General features: G+C 36.0%; 2 protein-coding genes and 2 pseudogenes across 2 annotated transcripts; all 4 read left to right on the top strand.

The window, feature by feature from the left end:
• The first annotated feature begins 222 nt into the window (after window positions 1–222).
• Window positions 223–6,178, top strand: LOC132067546 (probable U3 small nucleolar RNA-associated protein 7). The gene is made up of 8 exons (XM_059460809.1): window positions 223–444; window positions 1,556–1,621; window positions 1,743–1,832; window positions 2,587–2,719; window positions 3,388–3,506; window positions 3,822–3,889; window positions 4,258–4,306; window positions 4,901–6,178. Exons 1-8 carry the CDS (start codon window positions 388–390, stop codon window positions 5,906–5,908), a joined length of 1,590 nt encoding a protein of 529 aa, XP_059316792.1. The 5' UTR covers window positions 223–387; the 3' UTR covers window positions 5,909–6,178.
• Window positions 6,179–6,771: 593 nt separating this feature from the next.
• LOC132067543 (putative late blight resistance protein homolog R1A-10) lies at window positions 6,772–10,138 on the top strand (annotated as a pseudogene).
• A 1,929-nt stretch (window positions 10,139–12,067) lies between these two features.
• On the top strand, window positions 12,068–14,846 carry LOC132067544 (putative late blight resistance protein homolog R1A-10). Its single transcript, XM_059460808.1, has one exon. It carries the CDS (start codon window positions 12,261–12,263, stop codon window positions 14,844–14,846), a length of 2,586 nt encoding a protein of 861 aa, XP_059316791.1. The 5' UTR covers window positions 12,068–12,260.
• Window positions 14,847–17,512: 2,666 nt separating this feature from the next.
• Window positions 17,513–20,258, top strand: LOC132066136 (putative late blight resistance protein homolog R1B-8; annotated as a pseudogene).
• Window positions 20,259–20,946: the final 688 nt, after the last annotated feature.

Here is a 20,946-nt window from a genome sequence, read left to right as displayed (position 1 = left end):
ATCCAACCAACCAAACAATCCCTAATAGTCTTCCTTTTATTCTTAAAACTTTGTGCCCAGTCAAACACCTTCGCATAAATTGGTACAAAAGAGAGTACCAAACAATGGAAGAAAAAAAATGAAGGGCTGCCATTAGAAGTTTAAGGGCAAAAGTGTTATCATAAAAAAAAACTTAAGGACTTGTTTGGTTTAAATTATTTTACCTAATTTAACAAGTGGTACTATAGTACATCTACCATTACCCAAAACCTAAAACCCTAAACCCTTTGCCGTCAGTCAATTTTCCGGCTGCCCAATTTTTCCAACTAATATATATTTTTCCCTTTATAAGTCTTTATATATTTGCTGTTTACAAAGCTTTGGAAATATATATTTTTAAGTGCAAATATGGTGGTGAAGGTGGAGAAAATAACTCCAAAGAAAAGTAATCCTACTACAGATGAGGTGAGTTTTTTTTAATTAATTTTCAAATTTACATACAAAATGGTGTAAAGGGTAGTTGATAAAGTTGCTGTTTTTGTATCAAGTATTAATAAAAAAATTGTTCTTGGCCATTCACAATTAGTAATTTGTAGTTTTTATATTACTTTTCAAATTTACAGGCAAAATGGGGTAAAGGGTAGTTGATAAAGTTGCTGTTTTTGAATCAAGTATTGAGAAAAATTTGTTCTTGGCCACTCATAATTAGAAATTCTGTATTTTTTTCTATATATAGCTGTGGTTATTCCTTCATTGTAGGTTTTTTTTTTTTTTGGATTCTTTTTATCTAAATTGAATGTTATAAGTGGTGGAATGAGTTCTTCATCAGAATCTGTGCTTGGGTTGTGTGTAATATAACCAGTTTTTAAGTAATATGGAACTATTACTTGAAGCAAACTGATTAAGTTTTGAAATTATCTAGAAAATAGTAGTTAGAATGAATTGTGTTTGGTTATACTTTTTGCAAAGGAGAGAAGAGAGCACTTTATTTGGAATTTATGAAGTCGGAGTTGGAAAACATGTTTGGAGCACTTCTCCAAATTTGAAATCCAACTCCAAGTTGGATTTGGAACTTTTATAACCAAAAACATTGAGTTTGAAATGAAGTGAAAAACTATTCCGGAAAAAAAGTGAACAATTCTCATGGCCAAACGGCGGCCACTATCATTCACTCTTTAGATTTGGTTGAGTTGGGTTAAACTACGGGTTATATATGGTGGTTATTGATCATTATCAACACCTAGTAGGATTGTTCTGTATTGTTCGCTTTATGCCTATTTTGGGAAGATGAATCTTGTTACGTTTTTAGTATTTTTCTGGACTTTGCTTTCTTTACAGTAATATTGGACCTTAGTTTTAGAACTTAAGCGATGGCATGTTGAAACCTTTGAGTTCTTAACATGGTTGTTTGAAGTAGTATTAGGGATCAAAAGGATTACAATTGATGATTAGATCCAATATTTCTTGATTAGAAGTACCAAACATCACTATGCATAGAAATCTTTAGAACTTGATCATTTCCTTTCTTATTCTTACTCAACTGCCTTGTGATTCTTCTCGATATCTTGACTGGCAGGTCATTTCTGAAGAGATGGATATGACACAAAAGAAATATCTTAGAGGTGAAGGAACAGATTTGAAGGTACTGAAGTTTGTTAAGATTTATAAACTTGCTTTTAACTCAAAACTTTGATTTACAAACTGGTTTGTTTTTCTTTTCCTTGATGATCAGATGTTAAAGAGCTACTTCTAATAATTTGCAGGCATTGAAAGATAAAAAATTACAGGGTCAGCTTGCTGTGAAAGAAGATTTGTATGGAAAATCTGCAGCAGCTGCCGCGAAGGCTGAGAAGGTGTCTAGACTTTGTTCTGATAGTTTAACTTAATTTTCTAGGTATCTGCAGGATATTGGTTATGCATATCACTATTTTTGTTTCTCACATTGTAACTAGTAGATTTATTCTACTGCCCTAACTGCTTCCTCCTCCCAGCCCAACGTTGCTTGTATTTTTTTTCATTAAACTCAACTGCGGAAAACCTAGGTCAAATTGCAGAGAAAATGAAAAAATTGGCCCCTAATGTTTGAGGGTAGGTTCAAGATAGTATCTAAAGTACGAACTTAACATTTTTGGTCCTTTAAGTTTGCCAAAAGTTAACGCTTTTAGTCTCCGACAAATATTTACTAGACAGAGTGTTAGATTTGACGGGAATGAAGAAAAAGGAAATTACTGGGAACTCACATCTAGATGTACATTTTTTTATAGTTTCGAAAATAAAAGGAGGTATATTTTTTTGTAGTTATTTAGTTCTAGATTCTGGTGCAGCTTTTTAAGATGTAGCTTTTGCTATTTTTTGTATATTCTGTGTCAACTGTATTTTTTGGTGTTGCCTATTTTACGATTTGATGTTACTTGCTTGGTGTTGCATATTTTAGGATTTGATGGGACTTTCTTGGTGTTTATAGTCAAGTCCTTTTTTCCCACTGTTTCCGTCAAGTCTAACAGTGTTACCTCTGTTAACCATTTGAAGTTGATTTTACCAACTACGTACAATTTTATGCCTGTCACTGAGATTTGTTTGAATCTCTAACTCTTCTGCTTTTGTCAGTGGCTTATGCCAAGTGAGGGTGGTTATCTAGAGGGTGACGGTATTGAGAAGACGTGGAGAATAAAGCAGGATGCAATTGCCAATGAAGTTGACATTTTGAGCTCTAGGAAACAATTTGATATCGTCTTACCAGGTTAAGCTTTTGGAAGATTTTGCTTATATATAAATACTGAAAAGCTGCAAAGTTGCCGGTCTTTCTTTCAATTTCATTTTCATGATAATTGAATTTGGGCATGTCCTGCATGTTTATCCATTTAAACTTGCAAGCAGAATAGTGAAATGTATTATGCTTCATCCCTAGCAACTGTAACTGGTTTTGGTCATTACTCAATTTTTTAGACTTGAGATTTTGCTCAGATAATTCTTTGTATCTTATTAAAAGCGTCACTAACGGAAGCCGGTGAAGATGAAAACTTTAGTTATTATGCTTTATCACAGAATTTTGAAATAGTCAAATAGTTATGAAATATTTGGTCTGATGCATTCATGCTATATACTTCATTTCATACTCAGCTTTCTCAAATAAGAGAGGTGGTGGATATTCTTCTGTTTGTTTACTTTCAGTTCTTTGCCTATCTTCGAATCTTCTCCTTGTTTTTCATTGTGCTTGATATTTAACCAGTATGAATATTCGATGGTGATTTATATGATGATGAGCCTGTGCATTATCCATCTTATTAATTGTTGATGATAAAGTGAGGCATTGGTGCTGCTCTCCTGTCTGTCATTTGTTTTTTTTGTATGTTTCCACAGATTATGGTTTATGTAGCTTCACATCAGTTGTTGACTTGTATTTTGCAGATTTTGGTCCTTACACTCTTGAATTCACACCTAGTGGTCGCTACATGGCTGCAGCTGGACGAAAGGGTCACATTGCTATTGTAGATATGAAAAACATGAATGCCATTAAAGAACTACAGGTACTTAATTGTTTTTTTATTTATTCTCGAAAAAGATTATATAAAACAAGCATATAGATGTTATTGTTATACTTCGTAAAGGTGTCAAGGATCTTACTTCGGGAGGTTTCAAGGCTGTCTGTCGCACATAATAATCCATTTAACATGGGCTATTCTTAGCTTGCAGTTAGATGATTTAGTATCATTAATTTCATTATCACATATCAAACTTAGTTTATCGAATGAAGAAGTGTCAGCATCATTGTATCATGTTATGCAACACCGTTGAAATAAAGTCTTGTATTACATTTGCTTATAGCTTTGGTTTCTTTCCAGGTCAGGGAAACAGTGCGTGATGTAGTCTTCTTGCATAATGAACAGTTTTTCGCTGCTGCTCAAAAGAAGTAAGACTCATTTTATGCACTTTCTTGATTGTTATGTGTTATAAGACGGGTTGCAAAGGAAGTCTATTCCTTTGGTTATCTTTCACAGGTTACAGAGATTGTATAAGTTCCAACGCTCTTCTTAAATGTTCACATGGATCTCATAATTGGTTTGAATCTGGATATGAAAAGGATGACTTACTTGTTCTAGCATTTCTTCTTTGTGTCAACTTGAATTTTACTGCTGGATCAATAATTTGTGCATGTCCTTTTAATTATATTCCACGTTCCAACATTCTTCATTCCCATAGAATTCCTCCTTTTTATTAATGTCCATCACAAATCTGGCATATTTCGTTTCGTAAACCTAAATATCTGGCATGTCACAGGTACCCGTATATATACAATAGAGATGGCACGGAGCTCCACTGCCTGAAGGTTAGTTTGACCTGTTAATGCCATGTGCTGTTTGTTGTCTGGACAGTTAGATCATTACATGTTTTGTCGTTACAACTTGTGTTCATGTACGTGTGCCCTTTTAATACTTCCAATTTTGCATGGTTATTTCAGCTGGTGCATTATTTTACGTACTTTTTAACTATGTTAATGGTTGGAAGTTGGAAGAGCCAGGTGTCAGCTATTCTGCATTTACTTAGTACTTGTTTCTTATTATTCGTAACTCTTCTTCCTTTTCAAAAATAAAATTATTCACAGTGCATATGTCTTCTGGTCCTTTGGAGAGTTGCTAGAATCATACTTTTCTTGCTATATTTTTGCTTCAAGAAAAGGAATAGCGATACTCTATTCCTTCCCCCCCCCCCCCAAAAAAAAGGAATATTGATCTGGAATTACCGTTTATAGTCTACCGTCCAGAAAAGAAAATTGTATGGATTCCATGTGGTTGATTGCTATTTTAGGATGATATTGTTGAAACAAATGCATGCTTATCTTTTGCATTTTCCTGATTGCTTAAGTTTTTAACCAATTAGCAAGTAAATATGGTCCTCACGCATGATCTTTCTTAAATTCCAGGAACACGGTGCTGTGCTAAAGCTTCAGTTTTTAAGGAATCACTTCCTTTTGGCTACTATAAATAAATTTGGTCAGCTGCGTTATCAGGATGTTACCACTGGACAGATGGTATCTAATCTTCGAACTGGCTTGGGTCGTACTGATGTCATGCAAGTGAATCCCTTCAACGGTGTGGTTGCTGTTGGCCATTCTGGTGGGACCGTCAGCATGTGGAAGCCTACAAGTGCCGCTCCCCTAGTGAAGATGCTCTGTCATCCTGGACCCGTCACAGCTCTAGCATTCCACCCTAACGGCCATCTAATGGCAACTGCCGGTATGGAGAGGAAAATAAAGATTTGGGATTTGAGAAAATTTGAGGTTCTACAAACATTACCGGGTCATTGCAAGGCCTTGGATTTTAGTCAAAAAGGTTTACTTGCTACTGCAACCGGATCCTTTGTACAAGTTTTCGGAGATCTTTGTGGATCTCAGAATTATAGCCGTTATATGACCCATTCTGTTGCGAAAGGATACCAAGTAAAGAAGGTGGCGTTTAGACCATACGAAGATGTTCTAGGCATAGGACATTCGATGGGTTGGTCTTCTATCTTAATTCCAGGATCCGGAGAACCCAACTTTGATTCTTGGGTGGCAAATCCGTTCGAAACATCTAAACAAAGAAGAGAGAAGGAAGTCCGCTCTCTTCTTGATAAACTTCCTCCGGAGACTATCATGTTGGATCCGACAAAGATTGGTTCGGTGAGACCAGCATGGAAGAAGGAAAAGCCAACAAAGGAGGAAAGAGAAGCAGAAATGGAAGCTGCTATTGAGGAAGCTAAAAATATTCCTATGAAGAAGAAAACAAAAGGTAGAAGCAAGCCGAGTAAGATCGCAAAGAAGAAGCAAGAAGCTGTTGAAAAAGCTAAGAAACCTTTCTTGGAGCAACACATGAATAAGAGGAAACTCACTGAGGAAACTCAGCTTCCGAAATCTTTAGAGCGTTTCGTTAGGAAGAAGGCAGTTGCATGATTAGTTATGTCCGCTGGACTTATCTTTCTTACCCTTGAGGGAACTTTGCTTATAGGAATTGAAGAGGCAAATGTTGTAATTCTTCAGATTAAGTTATCTCCTTTTCTAACTGTTTACATTGTTTTTTTACTGTTGAGGTTCAAAGTCTAGGCATTCTTGTTTTAACATGGAGGTTTCCAGCTTGAAGTACAGGCCAATGTAAAATCTACATACTAGGGAGTGTATGAATCATTTTATTCATAGCCTTGATTACTTCCTGCTTCCTTGTCATTGTTCGACTTTTTCCCGTTCCATTTTGAACTTGCCCTGATATGTACAGATGTTCTTGTATTTAGTATATGTCTTCAATGGACGATGTGTGCAACTTTTCACTTTTACTACTACGACCAAAGATCAATCTGTTAGTAAGAGGAAAGCAGACTGAGGATATATATGATATGTTTGGGTAACGATGACTATTTTTTAAAACAAACTTTTATTGGTGGACATGAATGACTAATTTTGCAAGATTCAGGAAGAAATTTGGACTTTTTCTGTTAAAAGAAAATAGTAGTCCTTTGTGCACTACACTTTGTTAGTCCCCCTAGAGACTAGTAGTTAAAGAGTTTTAACTCATGAACATAGACACCAGTTATGCTCTTGAGCCATTATTGTTGCAAATCATGAAATGATGCGGCTAATTTGGACCAGCAGCACGTGGATTGTCTCGAGGAAACAAAATTAGAGCAAATCAAGGAGCTTAAACTATTAAATTACCTGAATAAAGAAAAGACAACAGCAAGGTAGATGTGTAGGTTTTTGTCCTTCCCCATTTAAATTACATTTTCTACATATATTGGTGTCTTTTCAGGCTGCATTTGACCATTACTCCTACTATCTATCCCAACCAAACTTCATTGGGATGGCTTATGCTGCTCTTTCTTCACTTATGCATACACTGCAGCAACTCTTGCAACCTAACCAAAGTTTGGTTTGTGTAAGCTGTATACAACAACATGCTGAATCTGCTTGTCAAAATCTTTCTGCTCTACAAGTTTTTCTTGAGGATACTACAAAGGAAGCCAAAGATATTGAAACTCTCAAGGTTTTAGAAAAGAGGATCAGAGATGTAGTCTACAAAGCAGAAGATGGAGTTGATTCAAGCCTGACAAGAGTCATTCTAGCAGATAATGGAGACGCTCGAGATAGGGCTTGTAGATCCTTCTATGAAGAATTGAAAGAAGTGGAAAAAGAAGTTTATTTTCTCAGGAAAGAGATGATGCTGATCGAGTTTAACAAGCATGGAAGAAAATCTACAGAAGCAACTACTCCTCCATCATCAAGAAGCAGGAAAGAGATGACGCTGATCGAGTTTAACAAGCATGGAAGCAAATCTATAGAAGCAACTACTCCATCATCATCAAGAAGGTATGCAACTGAACACAATACTGTTGTTGGAATGGAGGATGACTTTAACTACATAATAGATCGCCTCATTGCCCAAACAGATGAGCTAACTGTCATATCAATTGTCGGTATGGGCGGTATAGGTAAGTCAACTCTCGCTAGAAAAGTTTATGATGATCCATCTATTCGACATCGATTTGATACACATGCATGGGTCACTGTCTCTGAAAACTACAATGAGAGACAAGTGCTACTTGATGTTGTCTCTTCAATTACTGGAATCAATCAAGAAATAAACAATGATCAACTAGCGGAGATTGTGTATAAAAGTCTGAAGGGTAGGAGGTTTCTAATTGTCATAGATGATCTCTGGACTACTGAGGCTTGGGACCAGATACAAAGATTATTTCCAAATGATAACAAGAAAAGTCGGATTCTATTAACCACGCGACTCAAATATGTTGCTGATTATGTAAGCTGCTCTGATTTTCCTCCTTATAATATGTCTTTTCTAAGTTTAGAAGATAGTTGGAATCTATTTACCGAAAGAGTATTCAGAAAAGATCCCTGTCCTCCACAACTAGAGGAAATAGGGAAGCATATTGTACGACAATGTCAAGGTTTACCTCTCTCGATTGTTGTCGTTGCTGGATTTCTTGCCAAGATGGATCCCACACATGATAATTGGAAGGAAGTTCAGGGAAATTTGAACTCATTCTTTGGTACGGTTTCTGAACAGTGTGAAGCAATTCTTTCTTTGAGCTACAGTTACTTGCCCCAACATTTGAAGGCTTGTTTTCTCTATGTTGGCGGTTTTCCTGAAGATATGGAGATTTATGTTTCGACATTGACTAGGCTATGGATTGCTGAGCAGTTTATAAAGGCAAGAAACAATAAAAGGTTAGGAGTGGTGGCAGAGGAGTATCTAGAAGAGTTAATTGATAGGAGTCTAATTTTGGTTGGTAGAAGAAGGGCTAATGGAAGGATTAAAACTTGTAAAATTCATGATGTCATTCGACAACTATGTATAAGAAGCTCGAACTGAAAATTTTGTACATGTGAAGAATGAGAATGTCCCTATTTTCTCAGAAGGAATTAATTATCAACGGCGAGTGATTGTTCCGCTTGATATTCATTACAATAATGTTATTTTTCATTGGCATGGGAGTGGTATCATCAGTACAAACCGCAGCTTGGTTTTTACGAGCAATAATCTATACTATTATAGGCGTCCCTGTAACATTATCTCACATTTTGAGCTGCTTAAGGTGTTGGATATATCTTCAATTAGTTACAATTTCTCTGATGTTGCACCTCAACTTGTACATTTGAGATATGTTGCTGCAAACATTGACGAAGCTCCTTCACTAGCCAAATTGTGGAATTTACAGACCATAATTCTTGATAAAAGAGGAGGTGTGACAGACTTGGAGCTCCCACTAGAGATCTGGACAATGTCACAGATAAGACATCTTGATATTGGATGGAATATACATCTGCCCAATCCTCTTGAGGCAGAAAGTCATGGTGAACCACCTTTGTTTCTCAATAACTTGCAAACTCTTGCTCTCAGTTTCGCTCCTTTTTTGGCGGAAATCCTAAGAAGAGCTCCCAATCTTAAAAAGCTAAAGATTGTTGATATTAAGCATGGTCACTGGCCTGTTATTCTTGATTCCCTCATTCTTCTACAGGAGCTGGAGACACTAACTATAGAAGCAGAATCACATATTGACCCAATGATTATCTCTAGGGATATTTTCCCTCCTAGTCTCAAGCAATTGAAATTATCATATACTTCTATACCATGGGAAGATATGGTTGTACTGGCTAATTTACCCAATCTTGAGGTGCTCAAAGGGCATTATGCATTTGATGGATCAGATTGGAGACTAAATGAAGATGTTGTGTTTCGTAAATTAAAATATCTCCAAATTTCGGATGGGGATCTGGGAAGGTGGGAAGCAGCTAGTGATAATTTTCCAATGCTTGAGCAACTAATCCTATACGGGTTGTCTGAGCTGAAGGAGATTCCCCAAAGTATTGGAGAAATAATGACACTAAAATTAATCCAAGTGGGACTTTGCAGCTCAGAAGCTGTTACCAGTGCAAAGCAAATCCAAGAAGAGCAAGAAAGCTGTGGAAATTATTGGCTTCAAGTTCGAATTTTATAGGTATATTAAACTTCCATATTTGATTATTAGCAAGTTTTCTTAATATGTTCATGTGTTATTCTGTGTTCTTTCATTTTTATGTTTACCTGCTCATCTTAATGAAGGGATTGTAAAGTATATCATTCATTTACTGTTACAATATAAGTTCCACTGTATTTTCAACCACTTGTTGTCACCACTAGGGTTTGCTACAACAAGCTTTGGATTGACTATTGAGTAAACTTTGAAGACGATCTACAACAAGTTTTCTTCTTGAGTTAATTGGTTTAGCAATTCAATGTTAATTCTTGTTAGTTGTTAATTTTGTGTAATGACCTATAGTAATAAGTTTCAAAGAATTGCATGTATTGTCAAAAGGTTGAATGTAGTTATAAACAATATATTATGTGATAATAATAAGCAAGCACAACATATCGATAGAACATCTCAATATGCAGTGCATCTTTGAATTTGTTTTCACTGAGATTCTATACTTGGCAGCCTCATGTTTTCATTATGGAGGGAGACGATGATTGAAGGAGAACTTGTAGCATTGTGAAAGTCGCAAAATCTGCTGGTGTTGGTGGTGTTCACACTGAGTAAATTAGTAGTAGCATTTTGAACCTTTGGTCCCAACGGCTGTTCTGGAGAGTTTATGCATGTATCATTTTGTCTTCTTGATAGTCAGTTGACTCGATCTACGTTCAAGCTTATCGTAGCTACATACCTAGAATATTTGAATATTCTAATAATTGATTTGTTCGTTTGCATTACCTTCAGAGAAGTGTCAGAACTTTATGTTGGTTGCAAACTTGAAATCCGACGAATTCTTCCCAAATTGTGTACTTTTGACTCAGCAATTCCAGTGTTGTATTGTTTCAAAGAGAATATTATAAATATGCAAAACACGTTTGTGGAATGTGACTTAAAGATAAAGCATAACGGAAAGAATAAACGGAAGCTGTTACTATTATACAAGTGCTGCTGCCCCAGTGAAGATGCTCTGTCATCCTGGACCAGTCACAGCTCTACCATTCCATCCTAAAGGCCATCTAATGGCTGTACCATTCCATCCTAAAGGCCATCTAATGGCTACTGCCGGTATAGTGAGGAAATACAGATTTGGGATTTGAGAAAGTTTGAGGTTCTCCAAACGTTACCAGGTCATTGCAAGGCCTTGGATTTTAGTCAAAAAGGTTTACTTGCTATTGTAACCGGATCTTTTGTACAAGTTTTCAGAGATCTTTCTGTATCTCAGAATTATAGCCGTTATATGACCCACACATTTGCGAAAGGATACCAAGTAAAGAAGGTTGCGTTCAGACCATATGAAGATGTTTTAGGCATAGGACACTCGATGGGTTGGTCTTCTATCTTAATTCCAGGATCCGGAGAACCCAACTTCGATTCTTGGGCGGCAAATCCGTTTGAAACATCTAATCAAAGAAGAGAGAAGGAAGTCCGCTCTCTTCTTGATAAGCTCCCTCCAGAGACTATCATGTTGGAGCTAACAAACAAAGGAGGAAAAAGAAGCAGAAAAGGAAGCAGCTATCGAGGCAGTTATAAGTATTCCTACGAAGAAGAAAAATAATGGTAGAAGCAAGTAGCTGTTGAAAAGGCGAAGAAACCTTTCTTCGAGCAACACATGAAGAAGAGGAATCTCATCTTCCAAAATCTTTAGAGCGTTTCATTAGGAGGAACGCAGTGCATGATTAGTTATGTCCACTGGACTTTTCGTTCTTGCATTAAGTTCTATTTGTTTCTCTCTGTCACTTCCCTTGAGGTAATTTCGCTTATAGGAATTGAAGAGGCAAGTGTTGTAATTCTTCAGATCAAGTTATCTCCTTTTCTCGCCGTTCACATTGTTTTTTACTGTTAAGCTTAAAAGTTTAGGCATTTTTGTTTTAACATGGAGGTTTCCAGCTTGAAGTACAGGCTAATGTAAAATCTAAAAAGTAGACAATGTATAAACTAATTTGTCATAGCATGATTACTTTCCTGCTTCCCTATCTTTGTTCAACTTTTTCCCGTCCGCTTCTGTTCCATTTTCAACTTTCACTGATATGTACATGCTGTTCTACATGTTGTATTTAGTAAATGTCCTTCAATGGACGATGTGTGCAACTTTTCACTTTTACTACTGCAACCAGGATCAATCTGTTAGTAAGAGGAAAGCAGATGGACTATTTTTTAAAATAAACTTTTATTGGTGGACATGAATGACTAATTTTGCAAAATTCATGAACAAATTTAGAATTTTTCTGTTAAAAGAAAATATTATACCTTGTACGCCGCCTCCCCACACATTTTGGTAGGAGTTATTAGAGAAAATAATCCTGATATTAACTTTGGTATTATTTAATCCCTTATTTGCTAGTGCTTTCAACCTATGTATATATACCATAGCATTGACAATACCAATACTATTCCTATTCCATACCCCCTATTTGGTACTATTTAGAAATTATGTAAAGCAAGATAAATAATAAACAAACCAAACAGTCGATAAAACATAATGTTAGCATAACTAATCCAAGCATTACAAATCACAGTATTTCTAATACATCCCATTCAGTACCAAACAATATTCTAAGGCAGAAAGGTAGAATCAAGTGGAGAAAAGGAATATGTCTTGATTGGAGCAAATCAAGGAGCTTAAACTATTACTAATTTCCAGGAACAAACAAAGTCGACAGCAAGGTAGGTATGTAGGTTTTTGTCCTTCCCCATTTAAATTATTCTCTACATGTATTGCTGTCTTTTCAGGCTGCATTGACCATTACTCCTACCATCTATCCCAGACAAACTTCATCGGAATGGCTTATGCTGCTCTTTCTTCACTTATGCATACACTGGAGCAACTCTTACAACCTAACCAACGTTTGGTTTGTGGAAGCTGTATACAACAGCTTGCTGAATCTGCTTATCAAAATCTTTGTGCTTTGCAAGTCTTTCTTGAAAAGGCTACAAAAGAAACTAATAATATTGAAATTCTGAAGGTTATAGAAAAGAGGATCAGAGATGTAGTCTACAAAGCAGAAGATAGAGTTGATTCAAGCCTGAGAAGTGTCATTCTAGCAGATAATGGAGATGACCGAGAAAGGGCTTGTAGATCCTTCTATGAGGAATTGCAAGAAGTGAAGAAAGGAATTGAGTCTCTCAAGAAAAAGGTGGTGCAAGAGTTTAACAAGCATGGAAGAAAATCTGCAGAGTTAGCAAGAACTTCTTCATCATCAAGAAGGTATGCAGCTGAGCACAATTCTGTTGTTGGAATGGAGGATGACTTCAATACCATACTAGATCGCCTCACCGGACAAACAGATGAGTTAACTGTCATACCAATTGTCGGTATGGCTGGTATAGGTAAGTCCACTCTTGCTAGAAAACTTTATGATGATTCATCTATTCGTTCGAGATTTGATAAACATGCATGGGTCACTATCTCTGAAGAATACAATGAAACACAAATGCTTCGTGAAGTTGTCACCTCAATTACTGGAAGCAATCAAGAAATGAGAAACGATCAACTGATGGAGATTGTGTATAGAGGTCTGAAGCGTAGGAGATTTCTAATTGTCATAGATGATATTTGGAGTACTGAGGCTTGGGACCAAATGCGAAGAATATTTCCAAATGATGACAATAAAAGCCGAATTCTATTAACCACTCGGCTCAAAAATGTTGCTGATTATGCCAGCTGCCCCGATTTTCCTCCTCACAGTATGTCTTTTCTAAGTTTCGAAGATAGTTGGATTCTATTTACTGAAAGACTTTTCAGAAATGATCCCTATCCTCCACAACTAGAAGAAATAGGGAAGCATATCGTACACAAATGCGGAGGATTACCTCTCTCAATTGTTGTTGTTGCTGGGCTTCTTGGAAAGGAGCCAACATATGATAACTGGAAGAAAGTTGAGGAAAATTTGAGCTCATTCTTTGGTACGGTTTCGGACTTGTGTCAAGTAATTCTTTCTTTGAGCTACAGTTACTTACCCCAACATTTGAAGGCTTGTTTTCTCTATGTCGGAGGTTTTCCTGAAGATACAGATATTCATGTTTCGAAGTTGATTAGGCTATGGATTGCTGAGCAATTTGTAAAGGCAAGAAGCAATAAAAGGTTAGAAGTGGTGGCGGAGGAGTATCTAGAAGAGTTAATTGATAGAAGTCTAATTTTGGCTGATCGAAGAAGGGCTAATGGAAAAATGAAAACTTGCAAAATTCACGATCTTCTTCGGCAACTATGCATAAGAGAAGCTCAAATGGAAAATGTTTTGCATGTCAAGAATGAGAATGTCCCAATTTTCTCAGAAGGAATAAGTGATCAACGGCGAGTGATCGTTGCACTTAGTAATTGTACCAGTCATGATTTTTGTTGGCATGGGACAGGTATTATATGTACAACCCGCAGCTTGGTTTTTATAAGCAAACCTCGATTTTTTTATGATCTTGCCTGTCCCATTATCTCACAGTTCAAGCTGCTTATGGTGTTGGACGTAATATCAATAAATTACGATTTCTCTTGGGTAATACCTCAGCTTGTACATTTAAGATATGTTTCTGCAAGAATTGACGTAGCTCATTCACTAGCCAAATTGAGGAATCTACAGACCATAATTGTTCTAAGTCCTGATGAGAGAGAGTTGAAGCTCCCACTAGATATCTGGATAATGTCAGAGATAAGATATCTGCATATTGGATGGAATATACATCTACCCAGTCCTCTTGAGGCAGAAAGTCATGGAGAACATCCTTTGTTTCTTAGTAACTTACAAAAACTTGTTCTCCTTTCCTCTCCTTTTTTGGCGAAAATCCTAAGAAGAACTCCCAATCTAATTAAGCTAAAGGTTATGTCTTTGAACCCTGTTGACTGGCCTGCTGTTCTTGATTCTATCATTCTATTACAGATGCTGGAGAGAGTAACTATATTAGCAAAACGTCACTTAGCCCCAATGATTCTAGCCAGAGATTTTTTCCTACCTAATCTCAAGCATTTGAGATTATCTTCTACTCATTTGGCATGGGAAGATATGGTTGTGCTGGCTAATTTACCTAATCTTGAGGTGCTCAAAACACGTCGTGCATTCAGGGGAACAGATTTGAGACTACCTGAAGATGTTGTGTTTCAAAAATTAAAAAGTCTACAACTTGTGTGGGAACATCTGGAAAGGTGGGAAGCAGGTAGTGATAACTTTCCAATGCTTGAGCAACTATTGCTAGGTTGTTTGTATCAGCTGAAGGATATTCCCCAGAGTATTGGAGAAATCATGACACTAAAAATAATCCAAATAGAAGATTGCAGTCTTGCACTCGAGACTAGTGCAAGACAGATTCAAGAAGAACAAGAAAGCTGGGGAAATTCTGGGCTTCAAGTTCAAATTAGTATGTTAAAATTCCATCTTTGATTATTTGCAAATTTTCTTAATATGTTCATGCGTTTTCCTGTGTTCTTTTATTTTTTTCTTTACCTGCTTATCTTATAAAAGGGCTTGTAAACTACTTGTACATGTTATTTACCGTCACAATCTAAGTTTCACTGTATTTTCAACCACTTGTCCCAGCAGTAGGGTTTGCTACAAATGAGCTTTAAATCTGTTGAGTAAATGTTGAATATGATCTACAGCAAGTTTTCCTGTTGAGTTTTTTGTTTTAGTAATTCAATGTTAATTCTTGTTAGTTGTTAATTTATGTAATAACCTATAGTCATAAGTATCAAAGAATTGTATTGTCAAAAGGTCGGATGTAGCTGTAAACAATATATTAAGTGATAATGAGAAAGCACAACATATCGATAGAACATCTCAATATGCATTGCATCTTTGAATTTCATTTTCACTGAGATTTTATACGTGGCAGCCTCAAGACTCAATTTTTTCTAATGCAGGGAGAGGATAATTGAAGGAGAACTTGTAGCTCTGTGGAAGTTGGAAAATCTGCTGGTGTTAACACTGAGTAAATTGGATGTTGTGGCATTTTGAATCTTTGGTCCCAACTGTTGTGGAGAGTTTATGCATGTATTTTTTGTCTTCTTGATAATCACTTGACTCGGATCTGTGTTCAAGCTTGTAGCTCTAGAATATTTGAATATTTTAATAATTGATATGCTCGAGCGCATTACCTTCAGAGAAATGTCAGAACTTTGTTAGTTGCAAACTTGAAATTCAACGAATTCTTCCCAAAATGTGCAGTTTTGTCTCAACAATTCAAGTGGTGTGTTGTTTCTAAGAGAATATCATAAATATGAAAAACACATTTGTAGAATGCGACTTAAAGATAAAGCATAGCGGAAAGAATAAACAAAAGCTGTTATTATACAGACGAATGGAGATTTATAAGTCATATGGGACTTATGGCCTGTATTATTTTACGGCTTCAGCCTATTCTTTTGCGTTATGGGTTTACCCTTACGTCGCATTCTTCAAATGCGTTCGGCATATTTTTCGTATTTCCTTAAAAAATAACGCACCAGTAAAATTGTTGAGCCAAAAGGTACAACATGCAGGCGATAGAGTTCGAAATCCTTAAAGTTAGGAATTACACTGCTGGTGAATCAAAGTGACATTAAAGACGACAAATGGCTTAGTTTAATTATTCTTAAAACTAAAATCCAGTTTAATTTTACAATGACAGTACAAAGATTGTGCATTACACATTACCTTAAAACATATTTCATGCAGATATCTAAAGTATATATAGATTGGAAAAGTAGAAAAGTGGATAGGTATACAAAGAATAGATACCAAATGTTCAACTTTTCTGTTAGAAAATGATCGTTATTCCTGTAATTTCGTTATAAAACAATTTTCAATGCATTTATACTTCATAACATTTTGTGATAATTAGATATGAGATACACGTGCAACAAACGTGTCCAGAGACTAGTTTAAAAAAAAGTGTCAATAAAGAGTTGACTAATATATACTGTCAATTTTTATACCATCAAGTTATCTTTACTTAACAAGTGAGGCTTGGTCAAGTGGTTGAGCACCTCAACATCAACCGGTAGGTTGAAGGTTCGAGTCACGCTGGAGGGTAAGTGGGAACACTATTGATCCTCCTCCCTAATGGATGGGGGGGGGGGTGGGGGGTGGGGAGAGGAAGAGAAGTTATCTTTACTTGTTTTAGTAGATAACATATCTTATTTTCAAAATTTCAAATTTCATATTTTAAGGAGGCTTACCTGTAGGCTGTAGATACATTTTGATGACCCGATAGCAATGTAAAAGATTTAAATTGCCGTGTATAAAACTTAAACTTGTAAATAAATTGTACTACACCTGTTTGGACAATAATTGACTAAGCTACTGAAGCAGGGCGATTAAATCTGCACAGATCCATCTTTTAGGCATTCCAAGCAAACTGCAATAACCATTACTCAGAAATGGCTTATGCTGCTCTTTCTTCATTTGTGCATACATTGCAGAAACTCCTGCAATGACACTATTGATATTTATGGATCTTTCCTACCATTGAACAAGTAGGTGAAACAATTTGATATTCTTGTTTTCTAGTGTAAAGCTGACCGGGTTGTGATATTCATTCCTCAACAGACCAATTGGCAATCCTTCAACTTTTCAACTTTATTAAAGAAAATCACAAAAGGGAGTGTACTACGTCTGGTCCCCCCTTTGGAAAAAAGTGTAAATAAAGAGTTGATCATATATACCGTCAATTTTTACACCATCAAGTTATCTTTACTAACAAGTGAGGCTTGCTCAAGTGGTTGAACACCTCCACTATTAACCAGTAGGTTGAGGGTTCGAGTAACGTTGGAGGGTAAGTGAGAACACTATGGGGTGCGGTGTAAAGAAGTTATTTTTAACTGTTTTAGCTAGTAAGATATCTTATTTTCAAGATTTCAAATTCCACATTTTAAAGAGGCTTACCTGTAGGCGGTAGATATCATTTTGATGACCTCATAATAATGTAAAATATTATTTACATTGTATAAAACTTGAACTTGTAAATAAATTGTAGTACACCTGTTTGGCCAATAATTTACTAAGCTACTGAAGCAGGGATTAAATTTGCACAGATCTATCTTTTAGGCATTCCAATAAACTGCAATAACCATTACTCCTCACACTCATGAGAAAATGGCTTATGCTGCTCTTTCTTCACTTATGCATACACTGCAACAACTCTTGCAACCTAACCAACGTTTGGTTTGTGGAAGCTGTATACAACAACATGCTGAATCTGCTTATCAAAATCTTTGTGCTATGCAAGTTTTTCTTGAAGAGGCTACAAAAGAAACTAATGATATTGAAATTCTGAAGGTTATAGAAAAGAGGATCAGAGATGTAGTCTACAAAGCAGAAGATAGAGTTGATTCAAGCCTGAGAAGCGTCATTCTAGTGGATAACGGAGACGACCGAGAAAGGGCTTGTATATCCTTCTATGAAGAATTGCTAGAAATGGAAAAAGAAGTTTATTTTCTCAGCAAAGAGGTGATGCTGATCAAGTTTAACAATCATGAAAGCAAGTCAGCAGAAGCAACTACTACTTCTTCATCATCAAGAAGGTATGCAACTGATCACAATACTGTTGTTGGGATGGAGGATTACTTCAATACGATCCTAGATCGCCTCACCGCCCAAACGGATGAGTTAACGGTCATAGCAATTGTCGGTATGGGCGGCATAGGTAAGTCAACTCTTGCCAGAAAACTTTATGATGATTCATCTATTCGTTCTAGATTTGATAAGCATGCATGGGTCACTATCTCCGAAGAATACAATGAAAGACAAATGCTTCTTGAAGTTGTCTCCTCAATTACTGGAAGCAATCAAGAAAGGAGCAACGATCAACTGATGGAGATTGTGTTTAGAGGTCAACTGATGGACATTGTGTTTAGAGGTCTAAAGCGTAGGAGATATCTAATTGTCATAGATGATCTTTGGAGTACTGAGGCTTGGGACCAAATGCGAAGAGTATTTCCGAATGATGACAATAAAAGCCGAATTCTATTAACTAGTCGGCTCAAATATGCTGCTGATTATGCCAGCTGCCATGATTTTCCTCCTCATGGTATATCTTTTCTAAATTTCGGAGATAGTTGGATTCTATTTACTGAAAGACTTTACGGAAAAGATCCCTATCCTCCACAACTAGAAGAAATTGGGAAGCATATCGTAAAGCAGTGCGGAGGATTACCTCTATGAATTATAGTCGTTGCTAGACTTCTTGGAAAGAGGGAACCGACCCATGATAATTGGAAGAAGGTTAAGGAAAATTTGAACTCATTTTTTGGTACAGTTTCTGAACAATGTCAAGCAATTCTTTCTTTGAGCTACAGTTACTTGCCCCAACATTTGAAGGCTTGTTTTCTCTATGTTGGAGGTTTTACTGAAGATATGGAGATTTATGTTTCGAAGTTGACTAGGCTATGGATTGCTGAGCACTTTATAAAGGCAAGATGCGATAAAAGGTTAGAAATAATGGCAGAGGAGTAGCTAGAAGAGTTAATTGATAGAAGTCCAATTTTGGCCGGTAAACGGAAGGCTAATGGAAGAATGAAAACTTGCAAAATTCACGATCTTCTTTGGTAGCTGTTCATAAGAGAAGCTCAGATTGAAAATTTTGTACATGTCGAGAATGTCCCTATTTTCTAGTAAATTATGAACGGCAATGATTGTGCCGCTTGATAAACATAGCAAGCATGATTATTGTTATAGGCATGGGAGTGATATTATCAGTACAATCCACAGCTTGGTTTTTTTGAGCATTAATCCTTCTGATATTTATGAGCGTCCCTATTCCATTATCTCACATTTTGAACTGCTTAAAGTGTTAGATGTATCTTCAATTAGATATGATTTATCTGATGTAAGACCTCAACTTGTACATTTGAGATGTGTTGCTGCATGCATTGACAAAGTTCCTTCACTAGCCAAATTGTGGAATTTACAGACCATAATTCTTCGTAGTTTTACAAGCAGATACTTGCAGAACCCACTGGAGATCTGGACAATGACAGAGCTAAGACATCTGGATATTGGATGGAATATACATCTGCCCGATCCTCTTGAGGCAGAAAGTCATGGAAAAAAACCTTTTTTTCTCTATAATTTGCAAACACTTTCTCTCTATTCCTCTCCTTTTTTTGGCAGAAATACTAAGAAGAACTCCTAATCTAATTAAGCTGAATATTGTAGATATTAAGCCTGTTGAATGGCCTGTTTTTCTTGATTCTGTCATTCTATTACAGCAGATGGAGACACTAACTATAGAAGCACGAGGAGGCTTTCTCTCCCGGGATTTTTTCCTGCCTAATCTCAAGAAGTTGAGATTATATTCTACTAAATTGGCATGGGAAGATATGGTTTTGCTGGCTAATTTACCCAATCTTGAGGTTCTCCAAGCAGATTTTGGTTTTGTAGGAACAGATTGGATACTAACTGAAGATGTTGTGTTTCAAAGATTAAATATCTACGACTTCAGGGGGAAGATTTGAAAAGGTGGGAAGCTGCTAGTGATAATTTTTCGATGCTTGAGCAAGTAGTCTGCTTGAGCTCCGTAAGCTAGAGGAGACTCCTCAGAGTATTGGAGAAATAATGACCTTAAAATTAATCAAAATAGTATCTTGCGACTCTGCAGTCCTCACTAGTGCAAAGAAAATTCAACAAGAGCAAGAAAGCTATGGAAATGATGAGCTTCAAGTTCAAATTTTTGGGTACGTTAAAATTCCATCTTTGATTATTAGCCATATCTCAATTAATATGGGTCACATAACTAACATTACTTATGTGACTCTAGTTTATTATTTGACATGTGGACTCATGGGTCCCACAAATTTGTTTCTAAGCGTAAAATAAAAAAGACAATAATAAAATCTACATTTTTCCTTATTAGGATGCTTAGCTATCAAAAGAAAAAAAAAGGATGCCTAGCTAAAAGGAAATTAAAAAGTAAAGATCTTCGAACGGCTTTGACGGCATCCTAGACTTTTCTAAAAGATCATCAATCTCAAATTCTCAATTCCCAAATACATCTATATATATATATATATATATATATATATGGTCTTTTGGTCTTTACGAAAGTAAATTGGATTATCAATTACTTTAGATATTATTATTTATGAATGTTAAATTAAATATGATCTTAATTGAGTAAATTTATAGGATATTTACATGATCATGAATTAGCGCTAGCTCAAAGTTTCTCTTCTTATTTTAATTGATTGCAGGAAAGAAGTTAATTTTTTTACAAATGTAGAAATTGCTCATGTTTTAAATTAGATTGGATCCTAAAATGTAAAAACTTCAATTAAGAATCTATATGTAATATAAAGCTAGGCATAAACAAGCTGATGTGACACTTCTCTATGACTGACATTCCTATTTATCTTTTTGCTCCTTTTTTTGACTTTTTCTTAATTTTATATTTTTTATCCTATCTTTTTATGTATTTTATTGTACAACAATTAATGACTCAATAATATATACCCCACTCCTTTTATTCGTGAAGTGGAACAAACTTCGACCCAATAAAACGAACACT

The sequence above is a fragment of the Lycium ferocissimum genome, chromosome 8 (genome assembly GCF_029784015.1).
Source record: "Lycium ferocissimum isolate CSIRO_LF1 chromosome 8, AGI_CSIRO_Lferr_CH_V1, whole genome shotgun sequence".
NCBI lineage: Eukaryota > Viridiplantae > Streptophyta > Magnoliopsida > Solanales > Solanaceae > Lycium > Lycium ferocissimum.
The sequence above is the reverse complement of the archived record's forward strand: the minus strand, read 5'-3'. Positions and strand labels throughout refer to the sequence as shown.